This window comes from Brassica rapa, chromosome A02 (genome assembly GCF_000309985.2).
Source record: "Brassica rapa cultivar Chiifu-401-42 chromosome A02, CAAS_Brap_v3.01, whole genome shotgun sequence".
NCBI lineage: Eukaryota > Viridiplantae > Streptophyta > Magnoliopsida > Brassicales > Brassicaceae > Brassica > Brassica rapa.
The window spans coordinates 1,949,356-1,971,711 of record NC_024796.2 but is presented as its reverse complement, the minus strand read 5'-3'; the positions used below and the strand labels follow the sequence as shown (position 1 = coordinate 1,971,711).

At 39.3% G+C, this 22,356-nt stretch overlaps 2 protein-coding genes and 2 pseudogenes across 4 annotated transcripts; 3 read left to right on the top strand and 1 right to left on the bottom strand.

Annotated features, from left to right (window-relative positions):
• Positions 1-69: 69 nt before the first annotated feature.
• Positions 70-9,543, top strand: LOC108870891 (annotated as a pseudogene).
• Positions 9,544-11,840: 2,297 nt separating this feature from the next.
• LOC103850782 (putative nuclease HARBI1) lies at positions 11,841-15,024 on the top strand. Of its 2 annotated transcripts, XM_033285011.1 has the most exons (3): positions 12,893-12,930; positions 13,548-13,600; positions 13,774-15,024. In XM_033285011.1, the coding sequence occupies exon 3, from the start codon at positions 13,790-13,792 to the stop codon at positions 14,483-14,485; it is 696 nt and encodes a 231-aa protein (XP_033140902.1). In that variant the 5' UTR covers positions 12,893-12,930; positions 13,548-13,600; positions 13,774-13,789; the 3' UTR covers positions 14,486-15,024. The 2 variants fall into 2 exon arrangements, with proteins under 2 accessions (XP_009125816.1, XP_033140902.1); XM_009127568.3 differs by having other exon boundaries at positions 11,841-13,600; positions 13,815-15,024.
• A 133-nt stretch (positions 15,025-15,157) lies between these two features.
• LOC103850781 (ultraviolet-B receptor UVR8) lies at positions 15,158-17,542 on the bottom strand. Of its 2 annotated transcripts, XM_009127567.3 has the most exons (5): positions 17,310-17,542; positions 17,066-17,224; positions 16,809-16,844; positions 16,599-16,723; positions 15,158-16,533 (listed from the first exon to the last, which is right to left on the bottom strand). In XM_009127567.3, the coding sequence occupies exons 1-5, from the start codon at positions 17,404-17,406 to the stop codon at positions 15,310-15,312; spliced, it is 1,641 nt and encodes a 546-aa protein (XP_009125815.1). In that variant the 5' UTR covers positions 17,407-17,542; the 3' UTR covers positions 15,158-15,309. The 2 variants fall into 2 exon arrangements, with proteins under 2 accessions (XP_009125815.1, XP_033140901.1); XM_033285010.1 differs by lacking the exons at positions 17,066-17,224; positions 17,310-17,542 and having other exon boundaries at positions 16,625-16,723; positions 16,809-16,850.
• Positions 17,543-17,557: 15 nt separating this feature from the next.
• LOC103850780 lies at positions 17,558-22,204 on the top strand (annotated as a pseudogene).
• The last annotated feature ends 152 nt before the right edge of the window (positions 22,205-22,356 follow it).

The following is a 22,356-nucleotide window of genomic DNA, read 5'->3' as shown; positions in this document are numbered from 1 at the left end:
GAAAACGTGATTTTTTTTGTAAGTATCATCAAGTGAATACGCGAAAATAAAAAGTCCACTGACTTTATGGTATTGCAATAGTACAAAATCATTACAAACTTAAATCACAAGGTGATCTAGAAGATGTCAAGCGAAACTAGGGTTTTAGGGGCGACGAGTCAGGATGTGATGATGGATGATTCCGGAGGGCAGGGGAGGCCTCCGGGGGATCCCCCGGATATCTCTGACTCATGGGTAAGGAAGTTGGTAGGGAGTAGTGGTGGTGGGATGCGCAGGCCGGAGGATGTTTTAGATGAGAAGTTTGTGGCAGAGAGGGTTACTCTCGAATTCCCTGATGGGGTGGATGGGGAACCAGTGATCACCATAGGAACAGATGTGCTGGAGGCTATGAATGATTTATGGAAGCAGTGCATGATCGTCAAAGTTCTTGGACGGAATGTGCCGCTTATGGCTTTGCATCGGCGACTAAAAGAATTATGGAAACCTAAAGGAGCGATGGTCGTCATGGACCTACCCCGTCAGTACTTCATGATTCGTTTTGGAGAGGAGGAAGATTACATGAATGCTTTAACAGGAGGACCGTGGAGAGCGTTTGGGAGCTACCTTATGGTTCAGGCTTGGAACCCAGAGTTTGATCCAGTTAAGAATGATATCACTACAACGCCAGTTTGGGTGCGTATCTCTGATCTACCGGTTAACTTTTATCACAAAGCAATTCTTTTTGGTATTGCTAAAGGAGTGGGGAAGCCAATCAGGGTAGATGCAACCACGTCAAACCTGGAGAGAGCAAGGTTTGCACGGGTCTGTGTGGAGGTTAACCTTAAGAAACCATTGAAGGGTTCGATTATGGTTAATGGTGCAAGATTCTATGTCTCATATGAGGGATTATCCAATATTTGTTCGGGCTGTGGTCTTTATGGGCATATGATTCATACGTGTCCGTCGTCGGCCCAAGCAAGAGAGCCGATGAGTGCCCCTCGAGCTCAGAGTACTGCGGCTGAGATGCATCTAGGTCAAGTGGAAGATGGCTATACTCAGGTGAAGCGATCGGGTTGGAAGCCGGTGAGGTCGATGGATGTGGCAGTTGCTGCTAGGGGCCAAAGAGGAAATGTGAATCTTGGTGGACGTGATTCTCGGCTGGAGAAAAATATGGAGAATATTACTGTTTCCAACAGTTTTGAACGATTAAGGGAGGATTTAGATTCGGTCAATCCTTGTGAAGATACACAGAGTAGAGATGGGAATAAAGAAAATCGAGATGTGAATGTGGAGCGTTCTTCGCAAACAGGGCTCGTGGTGTTTGAGGCAGGTCCATTAAAGCCCATTGCTGGAAATCAAGGAAACGGAAAGTGGAGGAAGAATGGGCCAACAAAGACTAACAATCGAGTCCAGACTCAAGCGAAAATGAAGCCTGTTAGGGGTCTGGTTTACGGCCCAACACATCAGGATTCAGAACTTTCGTCGACGGGGAAGAGGATGAGGGTGGAACCTGGAGATGTGGGCCGTTCAGGAGGGTGCTTTGCCAATGAGAACCCAGTATCGGGAAAGGAGAGTCAACATGAGCAGGCGAAGGGCATGGAGACTTCTCTGGTTCCGACGGTGGCTGCTGAGCATACAGAGTGCACTGAGAAGCTGGGGCACTCCGAGATGGAGCTGGAGGTGAGGGAGAATCTCGAATAGCAGGTTTCCCCGGTTATTTCACCCGGATTATTTGAATATCTAATGAATTGCATTTTTTGGAATTGCCGGGGGGCAAACAAACCAAAGTTTCGAAGATCGGTAAGGTATATCTTGAAGAAGTTCAAAACTGATATTTTAGCAATATTCGAGACTCATGCTGGAGGTGAGAGAGCGAGGAGTATTTGTCAGAACCTTGGGTTTGAAAATTCCTTCAGAGTTGATGCAGTAGGTCAAAGTGGGGGACTATGGTTGTTATGGAGATTAGGGATTGGCGAGGTAAAAGTTGTGCTTTCGTCGGACCAGTTTATTTATGCTACAGTGGTAAATGGAGAGGAAACTCTTAACCTCATTGTGGTGTATGCGGCGCCGTCGGTGAGCAGGAGAAGTCCTCTTTGGGGTCAGCTAAAGGATGTTATCGGAGGTATTGAAGGACCGTTAGTGATCGGAGGAGATTTTAACACAATTATTCGATTGGATGAAAGAACAGGAGGTAATGGGCAGCTCTCTGATGATTCCTTGGTTTTTGGGGAGTGGATTAATGATTTATCTCTTATTGATATGGGCTTTACTGGAAATCAATTTACGTGGAAACGAGGGAAAGAGGGGAGTTCCTTTGTAGCTAAGCGTTTGGATAGGGTGTTGTGTTGTGCTCAAACCCGTTTGAAGTGGCAAAGTGCGTTAGTTTCTCACCTACCGTTTCTCGCTTCAGACCATGCACCACTGTTCCTCCGACTTGAACCACCGGTGAGAATGGATGCGAGTAGACGGCCTTTCCGGTTCGAGGCCGCCTGGTTGCAGCATCCGAGTTTTAAAGATTTGTTGGAGAATTCATGGAATAGGAACATAGACACGAAGGCTGCTCTGAAAAATCTTCAAGTTGTCTTGCGTAAATGGAATAAGGAGGTATTTGGAGAAATTCAAGTTCGGAAGGCGAAAGCCATGAAAGAGATCAAAGGAGTGCAGGAGGAAATTGATAGGAACCAGACGGATGAATTGTTGAGCAGGGAGGAGGAGTTATTGAAGGAGTTTGATGTTATTCTCGAACAGGAGGAAATGGTGTGGTTTCAGAAATCAAGAGAAAAATGGGTAACTTTTGGAGATAGAAACACCAAGTTCTTTCACACATCAACGGTGATTCGACGGCGAAGGAATCGTATTGAAACTCTGAGGAATGATGAAGATAAGTGGCTTTCTGATACAGAGGAATTAGAGAGTATGGCGGTTCAGTATTTCACTCGCCTTTACTCTTTGGAAAATGTTGATCCTGTTGTTGAGAAGCTTCCGCATGAAGGCTTCCCGAGTCTCTCTCGAGAGGATAAGGTGGAATTGAGTAGACCGTTCTCTGGGATGGATATAGAGCTGGCAGTGAGAAGTATGGGAAGCTTTAAAGCTCCGGGACCGGATGGATATCAACCCATTTTCTATCAAAGAAGTTGGGAGGTAGTGGGTGAATCAGTGATACAGTTTGCTTTGGGATTCTTCGAGTCGGGCCAGTTACCGCAGGAGACTAACGATGCTCTGATCGTACTCATTCCCAAGGTAGCAAGTCCAGAGAAGATTACTCAATTCCGACCGATTAGCCTTTGTAATGTTCTCTTCAAGATAATTACAAAAGCCATGGTAAGAAGACTGAAGCAAGTGATGGTGAAATTGATTGGACCGGCTCAGTCGAGTTTTATTCCAGGGCGACTGATCAATGATAATATAGTGGTTGTGCAAGAAGCGATTCACTCGATGAGGCACAAGCAGGGGAAAAAAGGATGGATGATCTTAAAGTTAGATCTGGAAAAGGCCTATGACCGGATTAGGTGGGACTATCTGGAAGATACTTTGCATGATGTGGGTTTGTCAGACAGATGGGTAAGCTGGATCATCCAGTGTGTTGCAGGACCGTCTATGCGCTTGCTCTGGAATGGCGAGAAGACAGAGCCTTTTAAACCAGCGAGGGGTCTAAGACAAGGAGATCCCTTATCCCCATATTTGTTTGTGCTGTGTATGGAGCGACTATGCCACCTTATTGAAGATGCGGTGGGAGCGAAGATATGGAAACCGATTCAGCTCTCGCGTGGAGGTCCTAAACTCTCTCATATTTGCTTTGCTGATGACTTGATATTGTTTGCGGAGGCATCTGTAGCGCAGATCAGAGTGATTCGCAGAGTCCTTGAGAGGTTCTGCAATGCCTCAGGCCAGAAGGTGAGCTTAGAGAAGTCCAAGATCTTTTTCTCCAAGAATGTGGCTCTGGATTTGAGTAATCGTATCACATCTGAGAGTGGTATTCAATCCACACATGATCTTGGGAAGTACTTGGGAATGCCGATCCTTCATAAACGGATTAATAAAGATACGTTTAGTGAAGTTATTGGGAGAGTCTCCTCGCGGTTAGCAGGGTGGAAAGGGAAGATGTTGAGCCGGGCTGGTAGGATTACTTTAACTAAAGCTGTGTTGTCCTCTACCCCAGTTCACAGTATGAGCAATATTCAGCTACCTGTATCTACACTTAATGCTTTGGATAAGTTATCAAAGGATTTTATATGGGGAAGCACGAGTGAACAACGCAAGCAGCATTTGGTCGCCTGGGATCGAATATGTAAACCAAAACAGGATGGTGGTTTGGGGATCAGGTATGCTAAGGAGATGAATATGGCGTTACTAGCAAAGGTAAGTTGGAGACTGTTGAATGATAAAACTAGCCTTTGGGCCCAAGTTCTGCGTTGTAAGTATAACGTCGGTGATTTACAAGATTTATCTTGGCTTGCTTCTACTGGCTCATGGTCTTCGACTATGCGGAGTGTGGGGCTCGGAATCTTAGAGGTGATCGTAAAGGGTTATGCTTGGGTTGTTGGTGATGGTGCAAGCATTCGCTTTTGGACGGATAAGTGGTTGGATAATGAAGCTCTGGTAGATTCAGTGCATGGACATCTTCCAGACACGCTCATGAATATCAAGGCTAATGAGTTATGGCAGGCGGATAGGGGATGGAATTTTGATGTTATTGGGCAGTATGTTGATGAGGATAAGAGGCTGGAACTTAGATCAGTGGTTCTCGACACAGTAACAGGAGCTAAGGATAAGTTGGTCTGGGGAGAGACTCGGGATGGTAGTTTCTCAGTTGCATCAGCTTATGCACTGTTAACAAGAGAAAATGTCCTTACACAGGATATGGAACAGTATTATAACTGTATATGGAGGCTGAAAGTACCGGAGAGGATACGCGTTTTCTTGTGGCTGGTTTCTCAGCAAGCTATCATGACAAATGAGGAGAGATTTCGAAGGCATATTGGGATTTCTAATGTCTGCCAAGTGTGTAGAGGGGGTGTGGAGTCGATAATACATGTCCTTAGGGATTGTCCAGCTATGCAAGGTATATGGGACCGTATTATACCGAGGGTTAAGAGGCAAAGGTTCTTTCGTCAGTCTCTGTTTGAATGGACTTATGATAACCTTTCGAGCTCGGAGGTTAAAACTGAGACGGGTCCTTGGGTAGTTCTTTTTGCAGTAGCAATTTGGTGGGCTTGGAAGTGGCGGTGTGGAAATGTCTTTGGTGTGAAGCGACTGTGTAGGGACCGAGTGCAGTTTGTTAAAGAACAGGCCAAGGAAATTAATATGTGCAGTGCGAAGAAAGAATCGGTGAGGATAACGAGAGTAGAGAGGTGGATTAAGTGGGAGAAGCCGCCAACCGGATGGTTTAAGGTGAATACGGATGGGGCTTCACGTGGGAATCCGGGGCTTGCTACGGCTGGCGGTGTGTTGAGAGATGAGAATGGTAGTTGGCTCTGTGGTTTTGGTCTGAATATCGGGCGTTGCTCTGCACCTTTGGCTGAGCTTTGGGGTGTCTACTATGGTCTGTTGATTGCTTGGCAAAAAGGAGTGGGGCGTGTGGAGGTAGAAGTGGACTCTGCTGTGGTGGTTGGTTTCTTTCAGACAGGGATTGCAGAGACGCATCCTTTGTCCTTCCTAGTACGATTGTGCTATGGCTTTATCTCTAGGGACTGGATAGTCCGCTTTAAACACGTCTACAGAGAAGCTAATGGTCTTGCAGATGGCTTGGCTACTTATGCTTTTTCTCTAGCGTTAGGATTTCATATTTTTGATGTTGTTCCAGTAGAAGTTAGTCTCTTGTTGATTGAGGATGGTTCAGGCCCGCCTAAGTTGAGGCATGTGGTCGAGTAGTACGTTTTTGTTTTTGTTTTGAAATAAATTAAACTTGGGAGGTTTTTCTCCCTTGTATTCACCAAAAAAAAAAATAGTACAAAATCATTAAGAGTTATAAACTGTTGCCTGTTTTTTGTTTTCCTCTTTTAACCATTAACTAATATAAATTAGATTCTAACAATCACTCAATTTTGTTTGGTCGGAATAGTTGGAATGGAGAATTGAGAGCTAGTAAAACAAAACAAAAAACACAAAGCGAGGGCAACTTGTCCAAGCTGACGAAAACATTACAAGCCACATATACATACACGCAATTAATATATTGAATTTCTGGGCTAAAATCCATGCAATATATTGTTATACAACTCGTCTAATTTAATTAGAACTGAAAAGATAATAGCTGATGATAAAAGCAGATCTGATTAGCTAGTTAAAAATCTAAATGAGAGTGATTTTTACTTTAAAACTGTAAGGATAACAACGTGATGGTGATCTAGTGAAACACGATTTTTGGGATGTTAAATAACTTCGATTCGAAAATGCCCCATTACATTTTATAGTGTAGTAACGCGGATATAAACCTATTGTACCTCTATTTAATTTTTTTTGATTAGTTTGGATCTTTCCGTAAACAAGAGATAATAAAAAGAAATATAAAGATGTTATTAGAGAAAAGCTCAGTTTAATTAAATAACTAAAAGGGGATCGTTGATTACTCCTAAAATAAACATACTTTATACTATATCTGTATGTGAATGGTCCTTAAATGAGGAGGATAAAGAATGTGACATGTCTAGTCCTGTCACATTTACATCTTTTCAATTTTCATTATCTTTTCGAGAACATTATAACTTGACAATCATGAAAAAGAGCTGTGGTGATTTTTTAAATTACTCGTCCTAAAGTGGAATACCCATGAAATCAATCTGTCTAAGTCATTCTGTTATGCTAGTTAAGGTTACGTATCCAGTGTTTTTCAAACCCCGAAATTAAAATGTTTCGAACAGCTCGAAAACTCCAAAAGTTTGGGTGGATTTTAGCAAGATATTTATTTGTTTGATTATAGTTATGTTGAAAATGATTATTCGACTCCATATGTTGAATGTTTCTTTGTTATAATAGACTTGTGATGAACATAATAAAACTATTTAGTTATCTAAATAAATTATATAAAAATTGTGCATATACAAAATATTTGTCTGCAGTTAAAAAAAATTATGGATCTGTCCACCTATTTGAAGTTAATTTGATCCAAGGTTTCTCACTAGGGTTTGTCCTTTGTTTTGGTTTCGTTTCGGGTTAATCTGATCGGTTTCATTAGATTTAAGATCCACATATATAGCTCTAATTATTCCCCACTAACTATTGTACATGTATATATTTATTCGTTAGGTTTTATTATCAGGCATTATACCACGCAAATCTAGAGTGGATCCGACGTAACTTTTATTGCATATCTTTGTGAGGTTTTGAAATTCTTAAATCAAAATGTATCTGTCTCATGATGGTCTATGCATAACTCCAAAAACGGAAAGAAATCATTGACTCCTTTATTACTTTTTATAGATTACGATCATCAACCAAAATCGTAAAAAGAAAAGACTACACAATGTTGATATCGTTATCTTAATAAATAAAGTAGACTTGTCTGGTTTCTCCTGCGTCCACATCATCATGGAAGCATGGGCTTTTTGTGACACCTGTCAACTCCTAAATTTCTACACAATGTGACACGTATTTTTAAACGCTGCGTTTTGTTTAGGTTATTTTGTTACTTTATGGGCTTTCTTCATTAATGAGCTATTATTCTGTTTCTCTGTCAATGTCCAAGTCCGATAGAAAGATACAATCTTCTTCACGAGAGACTAAAGAGAAAATTAGGGTTCATCGTCTTTTTTTTATCTGTGAAATCAAAGAGCTAGACGAACAATGGAGATTTAGCATGTCAAGCGAGACGAACCGTCATGAAGAATATTTGTATCAAGCTTCCAACGCATCGTTTTGTCTTTGGTTATTTCATGTGAGACGTTACGAAGTGACTTGATTCATCGCTTTTAAGAAACATCTTAACTCAATCGACGCAAATCAAGCACAAGTCTCATTCAATGATACTCATCCATTCAAGGCGGTGTGTATTTACCTATAAAAGGGTAAGCCTTCATCCCCTGAACATCATCCCCTCAATCATTATAAGCTCTCTCTTTCTCTCTCAATTGTTTAATTCCCTTCTTCTATCGATCTGCTTTATTTCATGGATAGATTTTGTTTGGTATGCATTTCTAATCTCTTTTGATGTATGATCCCAGCGTTTCTTCCCTGCGTTTACTAAGATCGTCTGGGCTCTCATTCTTAAACAGTGGCTCGATTTGAATTCTCTTGAGATGACACTGACTATAACCAGAGACACTTGATGATCTGAAATTCCAGTATGTTCTCTTCTTCTGTTTGGATCATTGGATTTACAGTTTTTGTATATGCGTGTTGAGAGTTCGAGTCTTTTTGGGTTCTCTTTGTATAATCTGATTTGCACGTTATCAACAATTCTGAGAAAGCTATCACTATTAAAATGATGGACTTTTGTGACTGAAACCGAACCAAGAACAAGAAGAAGTCTTTAATATATGTTTCTTTATGAGACTGAGTTTATATCATATATCTACGCAATGGTTTAGTGTGTTTGCTTTTAGTTTTTTTTTATCTCCTCTGCTAACTTAAGCTTCCATGATGGCAAATTCTCAAATCAACTTTTCTGATTTGAAGGATGGCCACTGTAGGCAGTTTGTGGTGACACGTCTTCTTCGATAATGGAAAGCTCACAATGAAATAAAGGAGGCGGGCTTATAGGGTAGACATGGTCTTGCTTGACAATAAGGTAATCTTCTATAACCTTGAAAATGCTCAACTTATTTGTTTCTCAACTAATAACATCCCAACAGCCCTTTCCTAAAAACAGATTATTATCTCCTTTATTCAACTTATGTAACGACAGTTTTTTGCAGACGTTGTTTGTCAGGTGAGGAAACTACGGTTTACCTACTTCATAAAAGTTAGTACTCTTGCATGTTGAGCCAAAGGTGATGATCGCAACCAACATCTATCTGAAATTAGCTCTCATCTGTCAGTTTTAATTACATGAAGTTGACAGTTAATATCTTTGCCTATTGTCTTATCACCATGAATGGACCTAAACTCACAAAAGCTTTTTTTTTTTTTTTTTTCAAAACTCATAAAAGCTTTGTTGGTAGAATGCAGAGGACCATCCACATGATGATATGACAGGGGATGTTAATCTCTCTATGGACTCGAACCCAATTGTAAACAACATTGATCTAGACTCTAGATAACACCAACAGGTGTGATGCTACTGCATCAATCGAAGGCTGTTCAGAAGTGTCTGAACCAATTCCTCCGAAACTGATCCACTGATCAACACGAAGGAGGAAACAATGGATGGTGACAAGGGTCCAAATCTTAAGAAACCTCCAGATGCTTGATCACTCCAACTATGGAGACAATGAAGTTGGCGAAAAGATTCCCAGTTCCATTTCCGGTTCCTATGTTTTTAAGCTTCACTGAGTAATGTTGTTGTCTTTCAACTTTTTAACTATCCAGTTCTTGGTTATCGTTAGTTAAGTATTTTGGTACACCCGATAATTTTAGTAATATGTGTTGTGGTTCTGGAACTTTTTTAGCAACCAGATTTTTGGTTTCGTATTGTTTTGGTATTATTTTGAAAACAATCAAAAAATATATAGCAACAATAAACACCACTATTGCAATTGACAAATTTAATTTTTTAAATTAAAGCAAGAAAAGTCTTTATTAAGTGAAAAAGTTACAAAAAAAAAACAAAGGCATACAATTTAGTCAAGTTCGGACAAATACCTTAATGTACAACAATTCGGAAAAAGCAAAAAATAAATAAATAAAGTAATAAAGTAATTATTCTCTAAATAAAAAATATTGTTTCATTTGAAACAAAATCATAAATATGCATGGTATAATACAGTGTAGTATAATATATTGTTTATAATACAGTATAATATATTGTTTATATGAAAACTTAAAAAATAAGATAAAAATATTTAAACATAAACAAAATTGAATTAATTTTAATTTCACATTGCTTACCATCCATTAATTTTCAATATTGAAAATACAACAAATAGTGAGTTTTAATCATTGCAAATTAGTTGGACAACACAATAAATAAAATTAATAATACCAAATTGGCATATTAATTATACTTTAATATTCAGTTTTAATATAGTATAAATCTATTTAAATGTAAATTATAGCTATATTTACTAAGACACTTATTTTTTGACTTACCTCCTGACAACATTTTTTTTTTCTTTTGGGACATTAACTTCACTTTATGTTTTAAATTCAACTATATTTATTTTTGTGCAACTATCAGCTATTTATTCTATTTTTATTAAATCAACCGGTGAATACCCCTTATACTATTGACACTAACCAATATCAAATGGATCAAATAAACAATTTTCAACTCATTATAGAATAAAACATACGAATCCGGCGCATAGCGCCGGAATACCACTAGTATATTATATACAAGGGCATCTGAACCACTTGAAATTCTCCATTAATAAGCTTTGCTCTAAATATGCAAGGACTAAGGATCGAGTTAATTCGGCAGTTTAATCACGTTTAGTCGATTAATTTAATTGACAGTTACCATATGTCTCGCAGTTGTGTAAATCATTAGAATACATATTATAAACTGATTTAATAATATGTCTCGCAGTTGGTCAGCTTTGCAGTGTAGTTGGCTTATTAATCCGGTTTATGATAGTTGTAAATGCCAATGCAGTAGAATAAACTCGAATTCGTGCGCAGTGAAGTATTGCCTTCAATATACAATATCTTATATATGTCGAGATTTTCTTTGCTGCTTGCCATTTCAAGGATGCTTTTAATTATTTTTTGTACAAATACTTTGGTTAGTGCTTCTTGATTAGTATTATAATCAAAACCTAAGGTCGAAACAAGTGGTAGATAATAGAGTAGTATCCAACGTGTAATATCTAACCGGTTATATGGATTTATTTAATAGCGGGTGGAGAATCAAAGATTAGTGTTAGGAGTGAAAAAAGGGAAGATAAATACTTAAAATTTATTATTTTATCATAAAATACCATTTTTCTTATTAAAATTTTAATTAATAAAATGAAGCTTAAGACTCACCTTAGCTTATTTTACGAATTATATTTAGAGCATGAAATATTCACCCACTGAATAATTTGTATGTAAATCTAAATAGAGTAAATGTATAACTTAACTCCATTAATGAATTAACTATTTGATAATTTGAAGAAGAAAAAAAATCTGCGGCCTAAAATAGCTATCAATAAGAAAATCTGGAAAACAAAATTTCAAAATTCTATTAAAAATGCGTGAAAAAAACATGCAAGTTGCCTTTGGAAAAAGTTCAAAAAGAGAGAGAGAGTTGCATATGGACCCAATCTGGAACCTAGAGGCCATAAATATCAACCATTATCAAAATAGAATTATATATATACTATTAAAGCAGGATCCTATTGTCATAATTACCTTAGGGGTATAATTATTTCACTAACATTGCATGTTTCATTAATGACAATTAAGTAATATTAATAACAAATCTATATTGAGTCATTATTTTTGGATCCAACCCAAATCAAATCTCTCTTGGGCCATTTGGGCCTATTAAAAAATCAGATTCAATTCTCACTTTTTTTTTCTTCCTTTGGGCCATTGAGTCCAAGTTCAAATAATTTTTTTTAACTATTCTTAATTATTATTTTTTTATTTTCTTAATATAATTTAAGCATTCATAAAAAAATTGAATTTTTTTATTGAAAAGTATAAATCTTTATTAAAAGTATATAATTTTTAATTAAAATATTAACCCCATAATAAAATTAATTTATCAGAGTTATACCAACTTAATTCATTAAAAAAATAAAGTTTAATTTTTTTAACATAAATAGTCATTTAAAATGAAATACGATAAATAAAGATAAAATTTTTAAATCTTTTATAAAATAAAACACAAATATATGAAAATGTGACATTTACTAAATATTTGTCAATTGAAAAAAAAACAAAAATAAATCCGCGCTTTGAAAGCACGGGTCAAAATCTAGTTTCCATATTATACCTCTTTGCCCAAAAAAAACTTTGGATTCAATATATTTATATTTTACAAACATCAATAGTGAGTTGGCAATGAAATGATTTTGTTGACATTATTTATTGGAAATTTAATATGAAATGACATTGCAATGATCATTGGATGGATTTCTCTTGTCCTGCACTGGTTGGTGGATGATGGGATACTACAGTGCCAACAATTTTTTTCAAAGAAAGATCACATAATTTTTGGACTGATCGTTGATAATGATTTTCATGGAGCATTCTCAAATGTACCTTTTTAATTCGATATTGCAAAAAAAAATAACTATCAAAAGTTCCTAAAATATAATTTTAAAAGGAGTTCTTAGAACGTATAGTTAGGCCATGTTCGTTTCTTCAGTCAACTGAATCATTTGGCTGAAGCTGAGCGCGTTGTTCGTTTGGACACAAAAAACATCACTCATTCGAATGGATCAGTTGAATGATTTTCGAAAATTAGGTTGGATGGAGATGATTCAGTTGAATGAACCGAAACGAAGCAGTTAGATGAAGATGATTCAGTCGAAATATCCAAATGTCTATTTTGCCCTTGAAAAAACTCAAATATTACAAACCTAATTTCATTTTTTTTTCCGTCGTAGCTTTCTCTCTAGCCACCATGAAAGGAGCTTGAAGCTCTCTCTCTCTCTCTCTCTCTCTCTCTCTCTCTCTCTCTCGCCGTCTCTCTCTCTCGTCCTCTCTCTCTAGCCACCATGAAAGGAGCTTGAAGCTCTCACCTCACCGTCGCTCTCTCTCTCTCTCTCTCGCCATCTCTCTCTCTCTCTCTCTCTCTCTCTCTCTCTCTCTCTCTCTCTCTCTCTCTCTCTCTCTCTCTCTCTCTCTCGTCCTCTCTCTCTCGCCGTCTCTCTCGCCGTCTCTCTCGCCGTCTCTCTCGTCGTCTCGTCATCTCTCTCACCGGTTTGATCTTCTTCTTCATAGATCTATGCTTATGTTTGAATTCGTTTATGGGTTTGCTTCTGTTTATGTTATGTATTGATTTCCCATTTGAATTTGTCATGGGTTTATGCTTGAGAATGTGTTGAAATACTGATGGGTTTGCTTGGTTTGATTACATAAGTATGCTTCAAGTTTCTTGTTAGCTTAGCTTATCTCACTAGTAGCTTGTGAAATCTCATAGCTTGTGAATTATTTTATGGTATGTTCTGTGATCTATGATCTGTGAATGGTATATGTTCTGCTTGTATTCATAAAGTAACATTGTGTTTTATGCTTTAATGAACTTGGTGGTTTGCTGGATATTGATGGGTTTGCTGTGAGGAGTGTTCGTTAGGATTTATAAACATATATTTAGCTCTTGTTTCATAGGATTTATAAACATATCTTTAGCTCTCATTTGGTAATGTGTTTTTGATAAACATATCTTTACGTATGTGTCTTAGAATGTTGTGTGCCTTATGGGTCTCTTGAGTTCAATTCTTAGTTCATATTATGTGTGTTTTTAAATCACAGCATCTCTTGTGTGTTTATGTGCTCAAGAAACATTGACACTGACGAGGAAACTCTTTATATGGCAGGTTGTTACTTGCAGTTTACTTGGATTGCAATGACATCTGTCCCTGGTACTGATGTGAGTATATTTTAAATATTTGTATGCTTGTTGAATGGTTCTCTTAGTTTAGTTTAGTCTCTGGTATTGAATATTTGAATGGTTCTCTTAGTTTAGTTTAGTCTCTGGTATTGAATATTTGAATGATTCTCCTAGTTTAGTTTAGTCTTTGGTATTGAATATTTGAATGTTAGTCTCTGGCATGGACTGATGAGCAACCATGTTGGAATATTAGATGGAACTCATATTGCTGTCCGTCCACCATCTGGGAATAGTGAGCCATTTAGAGGTAGAAAAGGTGAACCAACCATGAATGTGCTGGCTATTTGTAATTTTGACATGAGGTTCATCTACGCTTATGTTGGAGTTCCCGGGAGAGCACATGACACGAAGGTGCTAACATACTGTGCTACTGAAGAAGCTTCTTTTCCTCACCCACCAGCTGGAAAATACTACTTGGTCGACTCAGGTTACCCAACCAGAACTGGTTACTTAGGTCCTCATCGCAAGACTAGATACCATATAGATCAGTTCAACAGAGGAGGTCCACCATCAAACACTAGGGAATTGTTCAACCGCAAGCACTCCGGTTTAAGATCAATGATTGAGAGGACTTTTGGTGTTTGGAAAGCCAAGTGGAGAGTTTTAGACAGAAAACATCCCAAGTATGAGTTGAAGAAATGGATAAAGATTGTGACAGCAACCATGGCCCTCCACAACTTTATTCGAGATTCACAACATGGAGATACTGATTTTTCTTATTGGGAAGGAGTGGAATCATATGAACAGCATGGTGATGATCAAGAAGAGCATGTGGGATACATTCCGCAGGGTGATAGACTGATGGAGAGTGTGCGTCACTGTATTACTATGGAGATGGCAAGAGGAACTAGACTTCCATACTAGACATGTTTTAAATTTCAGTTTTATAAACATTATTGTTGGCATTTGAATATCTACTTTATTTGAATATCTACTTTGAACTGTTTGAAAGTTTATTAAAATTTGAATATCTATTTAGAGTTGTTTGAAAGTTTATTAAAAAATTATTAAAATTTGAGTCTATTTTATAAATAAAGTTATATGAAATTTATATGAAATAAAAATTTATAAATGTCAAAATGCTAATTTTAAAATAATTTTAGAGTAAATATATTTTAGAATGAATAATAAAATTTTCTGTAGTTAAAATTGATATCAAATATATGATTAAATCAAAACATGGGTATATATGTAATTTGGTTATTAAACTCATTTGAATGATTCATCTAAATGGAGAAACAAACATAAAATTTATTCAAATGGTTCATTCAAATGACTCATCCAAATGGAGAAACAAACATGACCAAAAATTTGAATGGATCATTTAGATGGAGCACATAAATGGATCAGCTGAATGGATTCATCTAAATGAAGAAACAAACAGGGCCTTACTATTTCAACTGATTTCTAACCATGTATTTATTTCAAACTGCACCACAACCATATTTAAAAGTTAAAGAACTTCTTTTTGATATTTTATTGTATTTTCGGAATTTGGATTTTTGAGTTATAAAAATAGTGATTTATAGAGTAATATAGAAAATCTACCATCTCTTATCTGAGTCATTACCTATATCTGTCTTAAGTAAATTTTAGTAAATCATTCAAAATGATTTCTAAGTACATATGTTCTCTGCTTCAGTTCAAGTGACGATATTATTTTTAGCACAACAGTAAGTGATATTACACTAGTGTTTAGGGGCTGATGATTGAAGACAATCTTTCATAATCTCCTGAATCCTTCTCTGCAACACCTTATCCTTCACCCTACTAATCATATCCTCGTAGAAAGCTTGAAGCCTCACAAGCTGACTCTTATCAGCACTCTCCAGCATCTCTCCCCACTCTTTCCCCATATCGAAGTACCCGGAGACCCGTAACGAATACGGAATGTCTTCCTCTTCGTTGAAAGGCTTTCCAAATATGGATCCGTGAAGTATGCTTGCGTATCTTTCCATCACCATAAGCTTTGTTTGTAGCTGTTTAATCTCCTCCGTTGACGAGCTTTTGCCATCAGCATCAGGTTTAGGTGCTTCTTCACTGTCCTGTTTCAGCTCATTCGTCGGCCAGAAGACAGGGGTGGGAACATAACAGTCCATAACATTCCCTGTCCCTAGCAGTCCGTTTCTTCCTCTTCCCCATGACCACATCTTGTAACCACCGTTCGCCACGAGAACTGTATGTGCAGCCCCGCAAGAAACCTGAACCGGGTCACGAAATCTAGACCCACCGGTTATCTTTCTCGGTACACTGTCGTCTCCTGCTTCCACTTCTGAGAAATTCACATCAGGGCATAGCCCTAGTCCCCTCTCCATCCCCCATGACCACACGTATCCCTCGGACGACACCACGCTCGTGTGGAACAACCCACAGTCTACAGAAACTAAGTGAGCGTGTTCCGGGAGCTCTGAAACCGGCTCTGGAACCGGTGAGCTCTTGGTGCTCCCACGCCCAAGCTGGCCGTTTTCTCCAAACCCGAACGTCCAGCAAACGCTTAGTCCTTCCGGTGCATCCTTCTTGTAGGTGAGAAGAGCTGTGTGATGTGAACCGCAAGCTATGTCGTAGACTGTAAGACCAGAGTTCTGGTTAAACGTCTCCACAACCTGAGGCCTTGCACGGCTCTCTCCGTCCCCAAGCCCTAACTGGCCATGATGGTTATTACCCCAAGAATACAACGCAGATTCTTGGGTCTCCTTAGAACCAACAAGAGCAACAACGTGTTCATCCCCACATGCTACCTTCAAAACAGTCCGGCCATTGAACTCTGGTATAGGAAAGGGAATCGGGACGCTTGTGAAAGACAAACGAGGCTCAGGTCCGGTCTCTTGTGGTGGAACATTGCCCCACATCCAAAGACCTCCGGCGTTATCAATGGCCAGCGACATCATGGATCCAGCCTTAACCGCACAAACCTACCCCAAGCGTAATGATTCAGGCTTTTGACTTATATAAACCAACACTATTTGCAAGACTATACCTTTAAATCTGATCTAGCTTCTCTACCTGAATCATCAGGAGAAGAACTAGATGCTTCTTGTTCAAAGAAGTTCTGTATCAAGCGTGGAGCCAAGGTGTTCTCCCCATCAAAACCAAGTTGGCCATCCATTCACCAGTCAAGGAATCAAATGCATTATATAGAGAAGAGAGCATACAAAATCCATATGAATACATTCAGATGAAAGGATACAAATGTTATAACCCCAACACCAAACCGAGCCATCATCTGCCAAAACCTTACAAGAGAATGGTCAACACAGATCCATATATCATATAAAATTCTATAAAATATATCGAGTTTTAGAACACTGCAAAATGTATTGATCATCAATTTATCATTCACAGTCACCAATTTTTTTCAGATAATTCTTTTAGATTCAAATCAGCAGCAGCACATATGCTAATAGAGAAAGTGAAATTTGAGATATATGAAGAGAAGAAAACAACCTGAGACAGCGAGGCTGTGATAAGCACCAGCAGCAATACCAACGATTCGAGCTGCTGGAGAATCGAACTCGACTCGAGCTGGAACGAGCTCGTCCGTCTCTCTCCCCGTGCCGATACGCCCGAACATTCCTCTTCCCCACGAGTAAACACATCCATCGCCTGCAAGATAATCAAATCAAGGGAAGGAAAGGAATCTCTCTCTATCTACTAACTAAACGAAGCTGTGGAGATTGTTTTGGTTTACCAGTTAGAGCGATGGTGTGCGCTTCGCCGGCGGCGAGAGATGTGATTTTCCGGGAAAGATCTTCGGAGATCTGTAACGGCGTCGTTTTGACATCCATTGCCACTGCTCGAAGATCTTCTCTATGGATAAGGTTCGTGCTCAAGTTTGGTTTCTCAAATCCCTGAGGCTTCAGTGATCAGCTCGACATTCTTAATTTTTTTCCTTTTTTTAAATTAAATATAATCATCCAAAAATAGCTTCGGGCCTAGTCTCAGCACTTTAGGCCCATTGTATTATTCTAAAATGCTAAAACGATAATTCTAGGCCTGGAAAAAAAATATCCGGAACCAAAAACCGATCCGAACTAAACCGAGATTACTGAACCGAACCGCTTGTTAAAGCTCTCCCTCCCTCCACCACGACTTCTCCTCCCTCTCCAGATCTGCTGGTATCACTTACCAGAAGAAAAATTAGTAAGCAATCGTCATATGGCTATGGCGATTAAGGCTTCTCTCCTCCTCCTCGTATTCTTATCATCTGCAATCGTATCTTTCTCCCTCTATGAAGATCAAGTCGGCCTCATGGATTGGTAACTCTCCTCTTCCTCAATCCGATTTCGAGTAAAATCAGCTCAGAAGTTTTTGAAAACGTACTTCTACAAAGTCGAACTATAGCTTTCGCGCCAATCAAATTAATCTGTGATTTAGTATGTTAGATAGATCTCATTATCTGAGAATTAATTAATTCACCGATCACTAGTGAGTTTGAGATATTCGATCGGGTCAAGCTTTTACTGGGTGTTGATTTCGTATTAAGTATTTATTGAGGAGAATCACTCTGTTGTATTGCGTAGGCACCAACGGTACATCGGGAAAGTGAAGCACGCAGTGTTCCACACTCAGAAAGCTGGGAGAAAGCGTGTTATCGTCTCTACCGAGGAGAATGTTGTTGCTTCTCTTGATCTTAGGCATGGAGAGATTTGTAAGAAACACTCTTATTCTCACAGCTCTCTCTCGTTTTCTTCCTTCTTTCTTTCTCATTCTCTCCACATGGTTTGGTGCAGTTTGGAGGCATGTTCTTGGAACAAATGATGCTATCGATGGCGTTGAGATTGCCTTGGGAAAATGTAGGAATCATCTTCATTACATGTGGTGTTCAGCTATTTCTGGATGTACCCAATGTTCTAAAAATCGGTCTAGGCGGCGTCTACGTAGTATCGAGTCTAAAAGAAATGATTTTTCAAACTGATATTTTTAAAATTAGGTGTAAGCGTTCGAAAAATCGGTTTAGACGGCCGACTAAACATTAATCTTCAATAAAGCGCATAACCACCGCCTGAAAATTTCTTGAACAGCACTATTTGCTTTCACTTGCCATAGTCTTGACCTCTGTTTTTGTTGGATTGAAATTATTACAGACGTTATCACCCTTTCGTCACAAGGAAGTACTTTAAGAGCCTGGAACCTTCCTGATGGCCAGATGGTGTGGGAAACGTCCCTGCATAGCGCTCAGATTTCAAAGTCACTGTTATCAGTGCCGGTTAGTAATATAAGCCTAGGAGTTTCCGTTATTTGGTACTACTGATAGTTATCTGAAATCTTAGTTTGTGTCATCATATCTTTGGTTTCTTGTTTTTGACTTAGAGCTGTTTTGCAGATAAATTTGAAGGTTGACAAGGACTACCCTATTCTTGCTTTCGGAGGTGGGTACCTTCATGCTGTTTCTGCTATAGATGGTGAGGTCCTCTGAAAAAGGATTTCACAGCGGAAGGGTATGACAGCCTTCACTTTATATTTCAACGAGGTTGCATGTTATAATGCTTTTGGCGATTATGTATACTTACTTTCGCTGTGCTTCATGGTGCTTTTGAAGTTCAGCGGGTTCTTCAACCTCCTGAAAGCAGTATAATTTATGTTCTTGGATTCCTTCATTCATCTGAGGCTGTTGTTTACCAGATTGATTCCAAAACTGGAGAGGTAGTGGCAGAAAAAAGCATGGTTTTCCCTGATGGATTCTCTGGTGCAGTTTCATCAGTTTCAAGCGATAAAATTGTTGTTCTTGATTCAACGAGGTCAATTTTGGTTACTATCGGCTTCTTAGATGGAGATATTAGCTTCCAGAAGACCCCTGTTTCAGATCTCGTCGAGGATTCTGGAAACGCTGAGATTTTATCACCTCTTCTTAGCAATATGGTTGCGGTAAAAGTCAATAGACGCACTATATTTGTGAGGGTTGGTGGCGAAGGAAAGTTGGAGGTGGTAGACTCATTATCTGATGAAACAGCCATGAGTGTCTCACTTCCAGTCGCAGACGATCAGGTGGCCTTTGCCTCAGCTCATCATGAAGGTAGCAAGATTCAGCTTATGGTGAAACTTGTGGATGATTTGGAGACTGTATTGCTTAGAGAGAGCATCGAAATGGACCAACATAGAGGGCGTGTGGATAAAGTTTTCATTAACAACTATATCAAGACAGACATGAGTAATGGATTTAGGGCGCTTATCGTGATGGAGGATCACTCACTCTTGTTACTGCAGCAGGGGGCGATCGTTTGGAGCAGGGAAGAAGGCCTGGCATCAGTGACTGATGTTACAACGGCGGAACTCCCTGTGGAGAAGGATGGTGTATCAGTGGCAAAAGTGGAACACACTCTCGTAGATTGGCTTAAGGGACACATGCTGAAGCTCAAGGGATCTTTGTTGCTAGCAAGCCCCGAGGACGTGGCAGCAATTCAAGAGATGAGGATGAAGAGTTCCGGGAGGAGCAAACTTACCCGTGACCATAACGGCTTTCGTAAATTATTCATAGCACTTACACGAGCTGGGAAACTCTTTGCTCTCCACACAGGAGATGGGAGGATTGTCTGGTCTATGTTGCTAAACTCTCCGAGCAAATCAGAAGCCTGTGAACGCCCCAGTGGTATCAGCTTGTATCAGTGGCAGGTCCCTCATCATCACGCCATGGATGAGAATCCCTCTGTTCTTGTAGTTGGCAGGTGCGGATCAGATTCAAGCGCGCCAGGTGTACTTTCGTTTGTAGATGTCTACACAGGGAAGGAGATTAGCTCATCAGATATTGGTCACTCTGTCGTGCGAGTTATGCCTCTTCCGTTTACCGATTCAACGGAACAACGTTTGCATCTGATAGCTGATACCGAGGGCCATGTCCACTTGTACCCAAAAACTTCAGAGGCGCTAAGCATCTTTCAACGCGAGTTTCAAAATGTATATTGGTACACTGTCGAGGGTGATGATGGTATCATCAGAGGACACGGAATGAAGAGCAGTTGCGCTGGCGAGACTGCAGATGAGTACTGCTTTACCACCAAGGAGCTTTGGACTGTTGTGTTTCCTTCGGAGTCGGAGAAAATCATTTCAACACTAACACGAAAACCAAACGAGGTATTAAATATTGGTTTCTAATCATCATATGCTTCATTTTATTAAATGTGTGAGTTGATTGTATTTTCCAGGTTGTTCATACGCAAGCCAAAGTCAACACAGACCAAGACCTGTTGTATAAATACGTATCAAGAAACTTGCTGTTTGTGGCCACCGTGTCACCAAAAGGCGCGGGTGAGATTGGTTCAGTTACACCGGAGGAGTCAGCACTTGTGGTATACCTCATTGACACCATCACAGGGCGTATACTGCACCGTTTGTCACATCAAGGCTGCCAAGGGCCAGTTCATGCTGTAAGTTGTCACACTATTGCATGAGTCAGTGCAACTATCTTAAACTTTTGAAAATTGTTTGCAGGTATTTAGTGAGAATTGGGTTGTTTACCACTACTTCAATCTTCGAGCTCACAAGTACGAGGTTACGGTCGTCGAGATCTATGATCAGTCTCGGGCGGTATGCCTTCATTACCCCCAAAACATTTTATCAATTGATGCTAGTGTTCTTCATCACTCCATGAAACATTAATTTGCAGGAGAACAAAAACGTCTGGAAACTAGTTTTGGGAAAGCACAATCTAACAGCACCAATCTCGTCATACTCTAGACCAGAGATGTTCACAAAGTCGCAGTCATACTTCTTTGCTCAGTCGGTGAAAACCATCGCGGTGACATCAACAGCAAAGGGTATAACATCGAAGCAGCTTCTCATCGGTACCATCGGAGATCAGGTTTGTAAGATTACACATCATATTATGTATATAGATACCTCCATTGATGATTGGTGAACTGATACTCAAAACTATTCCAATGAGTGATTAGATATTGGCACTTGATAAACGATTTGTGGATCCACGCCGGACACTTAACCCCTCGCAAGCTGAGAAAGAAGAAGGAATCATCCCTCTCACGGATTCATTACCCATCATTCCTCAGGTTCACTCATACATCCCTGTTTGGTTTCTATGCCTAGTCCGTGTTTGTGTGATTATGTCGATTCTAATGAGCTTTGTCGTATTATCACAGTCATACATCACACACTCTCTCAAAGTAGAAGGTCTAAGAGGTATAGTAACAGCTCCGGCCAAGCTAGAGTCAACAACACACGTCTTTGCCTACGGAGTTGATCTCTTCTACACAAGGCTTGCTCCTTCAAAGACCTACGACTCGCTGGCCGATGATTTCAGCTACGCGCTTCTCTTGATCACGATTGTAGCACTCGTTGCAGCCATATACATCACCTGGGTTATTTCAGAGAAAAAGGAGCTAAGTGAAAAATGGAGGTGATTGGATCCTTTAAAAAGTTTAAAGCTCTCTTTGGTTTTTCATAGTTGTAGAATGTTTGTGTTGGCATTCCTAGAAAGAAAGAAAAATTCTTGATGTTCGGCTTTGGAAACTAAATACTTTACAGACTCTTACTTGTGACCTTTGTCACATAGAGTTTTGTGCTGAACCGTCTGAAATTTTGAAGTTTATAGAAAAGCCTATGTCTGTTTTTGCAGATTGGTTTAAGACCAAACCAGCTGCTTCTGTCGTCTTCGGATAATGACTTTAGACTAAAAAAACAAACATGTCTTTATACATAAATAGTTTAATCGTTACCCTAAGAGCTTGACTGGTTTTCCCGCTACCACCCGCAAACGAAGCTTTTGCGGTTGGTAGCGGTTGACA